Source organism: Oncorhynchus clarkii, chromosome 13 (genome assembly GCF_045791955.1).
Source record: "Oncorhynchus clarkii lewisi isolate Uvic-CL-2024 chromosome 13, UVic_Ocla_1.0, whole genome shotgun sequence".
Classification (NCBI taxonomy): Eukaryota; Metazoa; Chordata; class Actinopteri; order Salmoniformes; family Salmonidae; genus Oncorhynchus; species Oncorhynchus clarkii.
Genome location: NC_092159.1, coordinates 43366551 through 43374539, shown reverse-complemented (window position 1 = coordinate 43374539; position 7989 = coordinate 43366551). Strand labels below are relative to the sequence as shown.

Sequence of the window (7989 nt, the reverse complement as noted above, 5' to 3'; positions counted from 1 at the left end):
CCATGATGTCAAGCAAAGAGGCACTAAGTTTGAAGGTAGGCCTTGAAATACCTCCAATTGACTCAAATGATGTCAATTAGTCTATCAGAAGCTTCTAAAGCCATTACATTTTTCGGGAATTTTCCTAGCTGTTTAAAGGCACAGTCAATTTAGTGTATGTAAACTTCTGACCCACTGGAATTGTGATACAGTGAATTATAAGTGAAATAATCTGTCTGTAAACAATTGTTGGAAAAATGACTTGTGTCATGCATAAAGTCCTAACCGACTTGCCAAAACTATAGTTTGTTTTTAAAAAATCGTGGAGTAGTTGAAAAACGAGTTTTAATGAGGAAGTGTATGTAAACTTCGGACTGCAACTGTATTTCTATTCTTCCTACACATTCCAATTCCTGTATCTCCAATATTCTGTATGCCAACCCCTCTTTAACGAATGTAGCACAGCCCCCACCGTCCCCACCACTCTGTCACATCTAAGCGAACTGAATCACTTAATCACCAGCCCCCTCTCCTAAACCAACGATTTAAAACCTAATGTAAATTGCCGACGAAGAACTACAACTCCCAGTAGAGCAGCCACAGTTTGCAAAATGACATGACCCAGTTAGGTCATCCGGCTAGCGGCTGCTCGGTCGTCGTTATGTGACTGTTCACTTTGCTTTAGCGTTGGTTAGAATAACCTACATGTTTACACGTTGCTCTAAATTGACAATCTTTACACATATATATATATATATCTGTATTAGATTACACATATACGTGGGATATATACCTGCACCGTAGCAACTGCGCACTATTTCCCACAGTACAGGTTAGTATACCGGTAGACTATAGCCATTTATAACGGCTGTAACTGTAGACTGCTGTAGCTGTATTAACCTGCACATGGGGCATTTCAGATAGCAGCACCAAGCAACCTTTTTTTGTTGTCATTGGAAACAACGCAGCTGGCAACTTCTTCAACTTTGTGTTGCAGCCTTTTAGGCTGACCAGAACTTGCATAACTGTCACTATTACATTATAATTAAGCAATAAGGCCAGAGGGGGTGTGGTATATGGCTGTTCTTATTATTTGTGACGCAACGCAGAGTGCCTGCATACAGCCCTTCGCCGTGGTATATTGGTCATATATCACAAACCCCCGAGGTGCCTTATTGCTATTATAAACAAGTTGCCAACGTAATTAGATCAGTAAAAATACATGTTTTGTCATTCCCATGGTACATGTCTTATACACCACTGCTGTCAGCCAATCAGCGTTCAGGGCTCGAACCACCCAGTTTATAATATGATGTAATGTATCATCATGGGTAGCATGTGTGTATGCTATGAACTTAACTATTTATATTAGAAATGTATTTAGATTTGTAAAGTGGTGCAGACCCATTGTCATTAAAAAAAATGCATTTGTAAAGCCCAGCAAAAATACTTAAGTGATTGAAATTAATGTAGGGGGCTGAGGAGAGGCTTTGTTACTGAAATCCACATAGCCATCCATATAATGAACTTTACCCTCTAGAGTGAAATTAAGCAATCAGCAGCAGGCTACTGACATCTGAATGAAGTGGAGCAAGCAGCAGCATAGACGGGTTAGCTGACAACGTCACGAAAACGATGGGCGCGCTTCCATGCGGCGTGTTGTTGTGATTCTGGATGACCAGATTGCTAGCAAAGCTGACAAGAGACTGCCATGTGGGAAATCGGAAGTGGATCGTTTCATCTTGTTCTTTATACCATCTCTTGTTTTGAGGTGTTTTGATTGATTTCATGTCAATGTTAATATGGCTAAAATTCGCTAGCTAGCTAACCAACAACTGTAACGACGTATTTGAGAGACAACAACTGCAAATTGATTTATGTTTTCAACAAATATTGTAAACGAAATATAGTTTACATGTTGTCAACAAAAGCCAACAACGTCAGTTTTGCCCCATAGTTGCGCACGTGTCGGTTTTGTTGCTAAATAGCCAACCCGTCTATGGAGCCAATGCGTTCCCAGGATAGACGCATAGGATTAGCCTTCTAATCTTTGAACAAAGCACCTGCTTCACACACTGGCCGTGACCGCAAGGTTGACTGGTCACTAAGGTCCATGCATTCCAACTGCAAAGGAGAGTTGCAGAGAACCCAGTTTCAATCAGGAGCAACTGTAGCTGCCGTGAGGTATCCATGGGGACCAGGAGGGTGCTGGTGACAGGCTGTTCCTCTGGGATCGGGATGGCTGTGGCTGTAAGACTGGCCAAGGAGAAGGGATTCAAAGGTCAGAGAGGCACTGAACCCTTGATTGTAAAACATTGTGGTTTTCATAAATGAAATTGACAGTTTGACATGCTCAACCCCATCAGTTGAGATGCAATGCAAGTGTTGTTAACTTGCAGTGTGTCTGTGTGAGGCAGTGGTTGCCACCATGAGGGACCTAGAGAAGCGGGAACCCCTGGAGAGAGTGGCTGGGGACACCCTGAACAGATCCCTGGAGATCAGACAGCTGGATGCCTGCTGTGAAGACTCCATCAGAGAGTGTGTGGACAGCCTGCAAGACAGACAGGTGGATGTACTCGGTGAATATTAGGCTTCCACGCATGCGCGCTCGAACGCACGCACAAACATAGCACAAACACACATTCATACTGACTCTTCACGCACACACACACTCACATGCAATAATCATATACACTGCAGCTACTCTGTTTATCAAATGTCCTGATACATTACCCCTAGTCACCTTACCCCTATACATTTCTAACCCTACAACTCCAGTATTCCTGCACATTGTAAATATGGTTTTGGCACTGACCCTGGAACTGACCCAGTATACAGCCTACTGACCCTGTATACAGCCAACTGACCCTGTATACAGCCTACTGACCCTGGAACTGACCCTGTATACAGCCTACTGACCCTGGAACTGACCTGTACACAGCCTACTGACCCTGGAACTGACCCTGTATATAGCCTACTGACCCTGGAACTGACCCTGTATACAGCCTACTGACCCTGGAACTGACCCTGTATACAGCCTACTGACCCTGGAACTGACCCTGTATACAGCCTACTGACCCTGGAACTGACCCTGTATACAGCCTACTGACTTTCTTGTGTTCTTCTATTTTTTGTGCATTTTTGTTCTACTTGACTTAAAAAATGTACTGCATTTTTGGCATTTCACTGTACTAGTGCACACGGCATGATAACTTGAACCACACTCCAATATAAACTTGTACTGTACACAGTACACCATAACACATTGTCATCCATAATGAGTGAACAGGGTGTGACATGGCAGTATCTGTCTCCCTCAGTGAGTAACGCAGGTGTAGGCATGATTGGGCCGTTGGAGTGTCAAAGTATGTCTGACATGCAGGGGCTCTTCGACACCAACTTCTTTGGCTTGGTGCGGCTGGTGAAGGAGGTCCTGCCTGATATGAAGCGACGTCGAAGCGGACATATTGTGGTGATGAGCAGCATCATGGGAATTCAGGGTGAGTAGTCAGTACATAAATGCAGCTTCAGAAATAAATAAGGTGTTTACTTCCTAAACTTATCCCTATAGAATCGTACATTAAAACAAATAAATGGATTGTATTTGTATTGATAGGGCTACTCTTCAATGATGTCTACTCTGCTTCAAAGTTTGCTGTGGAGGGGTTCTGTGAGAGTCTAGCAGTACAAGCCATGAAGTTCAGCGTGAAGTGAGTCTACATTTAAGGAGATCCAGCCACATCACTTCACATGAGTCACACATCAGTAACTAAACCAACACTCGGCAGTAATAAGACTTTGCCCTAATGCCCCGACAGTGAACCCGCAGGTTATGTTTTCATGTAGATGATTAGCCTGAGATAGGGAATAGCTGATCGCACATGCATGTGCAAGCAGGAGGATTCCCTCAGTCAAACAGTGGTCTTTTATCTCTCCCTGCTCTGTCCTTCTCCCTGCTCTGTCCTTCTCCCTGCTCTGTCCATCTGTCCTTCTCCCTGCTCTGTCCTTCTCCCTGCTCTGTCCACCTGTCCTTCTCCCTGCTCTGTCCTTCTCCCTGCTCTTCTCACCTGTCCTTCTCCCTGCTCTGTCCATCTGTCCATCTGTCCTTCTCCCTGCTCTGTCCATCTGTCCTTCTCCCTGCTCTGTCCATCTGTCCTTCTCCCTGCTCTGTACATCTGTCCTTCTCCCTGCTCTGTACATCTGTCCTTCTCCCTGCTATGTCCATCTGTCCTTCTCCTTGCTCTGTCCTCCCTGCTCTGTCCATCTGTTCTTCTCCCTGCTCTGTCCAACTGTCCTTCTCCCTGCTCTGTCCTTCTCCCTGCTCTGTCCATCTGTCCTTCTCCCTGCTCTGTCCTTCTCCCTGCTCTGTCCATCTGTCCTTCTCCTTGCTCTGCGCTTCTCCCTGCTCTGTCCATCTGTCATTCTCCCTGCTCTGTACATCTGTCCTTCTCCCTGCTCTGTCCATCTGTCATTCTCCCTGCTCTGTACATCTGTCCTTCTCCCTGCTCTGTACATCTGTCCTTCTCTCTGCTCTGTCTATCTGTCCTTATCCCTGCTCTGTCCATCTGTCCTTCTCCCTGCTCTGTCCATCTGCCCTTCTCCCTGCTCTGTCCATCTGCCCTTCTCCCTGCTCTGTCCATCTGCCCTTCTCCCTGCTCTGTCCATCTGTTCTTCTCCCTGATCTGTCCATCTGTCCTTCTCCCTGCTCTGTCCTTCTCCCTGCTCTGTCCATCTGTCCTTCTCCTTGCTCTGTCCTTCTCCCTGCTCTGTCCATCTGTCCTTCTCCCTGCTCTGTACATCTGTCCTTCTCCCTGATCTGTCCATCTGTCCTTCTCCCTGCTCTGTCCATCTGTCCCTCTCCCTGCTCTGTCCATCTGTCCCTCTCCCTGCTCTGTCCATCTGTCCTTCTCTCTGCTCTGTCCATCTGTCCTTCTCCCTTCTCTGTCCATCTGTCCTTCTCCCTGCTCTGTCCATCTGCCCTTCTCTCTGCTCTGTCCTTCTCCCTGCTCTGTCCATCTGCCCTTCTCCCTGCTCTGTCCATCTCCCTGCTCTGTCCATCTGTCCTTCTCCCTTCTCTGTCCATCTGTCCTTCTCCCTGCTCTGTCCATCTGTCCCTCTCCCTGCTCTGTCCATCTGCCCTTCTCTCTGCTCTGTCCTTCTCCCTGCTCTGTCCATCTGCCCTTCTCCCTGCTCTGTCCATCTCCCTGCTCTGTCCATCTGTCCTTCTCCCCGCTCTGTCCACCTGTCCCTCTCCCCGCTCTGTCCACCTGTCCCTCTCCCTGCTCTGTCCATCTGTCCTTCTCCCTGCTCTGTCCATCTGTCCTTCTCCCTGCTCTGTCCATCTGTACTTCTCCCTGCTCTGTCCATCTGTCCTTCTCCCTGCTCTGTCCATCTGTACTTCTCCCCGCTCTGTCCATCTGTCCTTCCACTCTGAGGATGACTCTAGTGGAGCCTGGTCCGGTGGGGACAGAGTTTGAGAGGAAGGTGTACGAGGACTCTGAGAAGATGGACCTCGCAGGCGTAGACGAGGAGACTGCTAGGATCTTCCGTGAGATCTACCTGCCCTACTCTAGGAAGGTGTTCAACTCTCTCGCACAGACACCCGAGGAAATAGCAGAGGTAACACTCTGTTATGTCACTATCTTATATTTTGTGACTACTATCCTAGTATTATTTGGTATGCAGTCTCAACATCTCATCCTTTGGTGGCTAAATGTTAAACAGAATATACTAATCGCTCTACTCTACTCTCTTGCAGCAAACACTTCAACTGATCACAGCGAAGGAGCCTCCGTTTCGCCACCAGACCAACCGTGTGTACATGCCCATGACTGCCCTGAAGCATGCAGACCCTACCGGTCGTCTACCCCTGGACACCTTTTATAAGCTGCTGTTCAAGCACGACAGTCTATTCACTGCCAGTCTGGGGCTGCTGCGCATGTTGCAGAAGAGGGCAGGGAAGAGCTCCAAATGAGCAGAAGGTTGGAGAGACAGAGTGAATAACCTGGTGAGGAGAGATAGGGGGATAGAGAGAGCAGAAGGAGTGAGTCATTGAGTGACTCCAGTCTGCAGTGCACAAGCCCCCTTTTCTTTTCTGCTAGTCATGTTTGTGTATAGAAACAACAAAAGATTACTGTTGAGACCTTCCTGATAGATCCTTAGTAAAAGATGCATGCCTCAGACCAACACGCTTCCTTATGAACATCCTCTAACCACTCCTTAAACTATCAATGACTGTGCTCAACAAAGATGAGACTTTGACAAGGACTGATGTTTGTGGGCCTCTAATCAAACCCGGTAACCTAGCCGTACGAACTAAGGGCTCAGTGTGTCTCAGACCAATCTGGACTCCTGCAACTGTTCCTTCCGCTTTTAGAGGATATTAGTGCGTTTCTACCTTATTTTAACAGTGTAATGAAGGTTTACGGTAAGACTGGCAACACTTCAATAAAACGAGACAAAGCTTTTTTCCCTTCAATTTATTAGCTTTAAAATGTTTAAACTTCAGTGGCTTTCCAAATATTTTCATAATTTGAAAGGTAACATTTTTATGTGAAGTGTGAGTGTGAGAGGTTGTGAACTTATTCCACTGGCCTTATCTTCATTTCAATGGCTTTTAAAGAGTATTTATAACCTTTCCAATTCACCCAGTTGATACCAATACCATAGATTGAGTCGCCCCACAGATATACCCCGTTGGGATTGACACTGTGGCATTCTCCATACCACCATCCTCCTAGATATGATTTAGCACAGTTTGAAACGTAAGTGTCCTGGTCTTTATCGAAGGTGGAGAACTTCTGCCCATTGTGTTCATCCATAGATTTTCCTGAAATGCAGAAGGGATTGTTCCACATTTCCATTTACAGTATAACTTTCTTCAGACTGTATCGACCAAGTAGTCCTTTCAGATTTGTAATACTGTTGTTTCACGGGAAAGGAGAAATTGAAATGTTCTTTAGACTCACCAGCACCTCCATCTTTGAAGCCACTTAAATGCAGCTTGTATCCTTCATGCTCAGAGTCGACAGAGAAGGAGGAGTACTGCACGTGGGCTTTAGCCCCTTCGAAGTCCTCCAGGTCCACCCTCAACTCATACTTTTTCCTCTGAGTGAGGAGATGGATGTTTTCTAGGCCTGAGGGAGAGCACAAGGTGTTGGGGGGAACATAACACGAGGTGAGTATTAAAGATAGTAATAATATACATGAATAGACATTTAATGCATTTCGTATCTCAGCATAGACACTTCAAATGTGTCCAGTGCGTCATGCTCTTACCTAACCAGTACTCTCCAGATGCCTGCCCAAACCCACTCCTGTATTGGTCCCATCCACGGTAAAAGTTCACTGTCCCATCCTTTCTCTTCTGGATCACCTGGAATAGAGGGGCATTTTGAGATGTTCCACAGAAATGTGAGATGTTCCACAGAAATGTGAATGTTCCACACAAGGAGAATTTTTATCCATCTCTCCAGGTTGATAACATTCTCTACTTCAAATGTTACTTGCGCAAACAACAACATGGATTGAGCCCTGAGGTAGTGGTAGTGAAACAAACTGTGATGAAGCTCAAAAGGCTATAAACAAAAGGTCGAGTCACTGTACACACTGTCCATTTCCCCCCCTCAGGTTGGTCCTCACAGCCCATGTCACAGTAGACCTGGATGGGGGAGGTTGTTCCTGCAGGGTAGATGGTGTACACTCCACTGTGTCCAAAGCCCCTTCTATACACACCAGCACAATCCACTGGCATGATATCGTACGGTAGAGTATTGACTGCCACTGGGAGTAGTAGAATGAGCACATCCAAAGCCTGCAATAAATGTCAACTTTAACTTAAAGATATTATTATTATTATAGAATAATAATCCCCCACCCCCTATTCAAGGCAACCAATCTCACCTTCATTATTTATCTGATAGGATTAAATGACCTTGGGAAAGTTGTCCAAAGTTGTGATCCTTCCTTGCTCTCAGAGTAACGTTGAACTGGAGGAAAATGATGAATAGC

General features: G+C 46.0%; 2 protein-coding genes across 3 annotated transcripts; one reads left to right on the top strand and one right to left on the bottom strand.

The window, feature by feature from the left end:
- The first annotated feature begins 795 nt into the window (after positions 1-795).
- LOC139364818 (retinol dehydrogenase 8) lies at positions 796-6446 on the top strand. Of its 2 annotated transcripts, XM_071101945.1 has the most exons (7): positions 796-811; positions 2112-2260; positions 2397-2558; positions 3300-3479; positions 3596-3689; positions 5415-5598; positions 5738-6446. In XM_071101945.1, the coding sequence occupies exons 2-7, from the start codon at positions 2170-2172 to the stop codon at positions 5951-5953; spliced, it is 927 nt and encodes a 308-aa protein (XP_070958046.1). In that variant the 5' UTR covers positions 796-811; positions 2112-2169; the 3' UTR covers positions 5954-6446. The 2 variants fall into 2 exon arrangements, with proteins under 2 accessions (XP_070958046.1, XP_070958045.1); XM_071101944.1 differs by lacking the exon at positions 796-811 and having other exon boundaries at positions 868-2260.
- On the bottom strand, positions 6424-7968 carry LOC139364821 (microfibril-associated glycoprotein 4-like). The gene is made up of 5 exons (XM_071101951.1): positions 7882-7968; positions 7589-7792; positions 7258-7354; positions 6948-7115; positions 6424-6808 (listed from the first exon to the last, which is right to left on the bottom strand). The coding sequence occupies exons 1-5, from the start codon at positions 7885-7887 to the stop codon at positions 6561-6563; spliced, it is 723 nt and encodes a 240-aa protein (XP_070958052.1). The 5' UTR covers positions 7888-7968; the 3' UTR covers positions 6424-6560.
- Between the last annotated feature and the right edge of the window lie 21 nt (positions 7969-7989).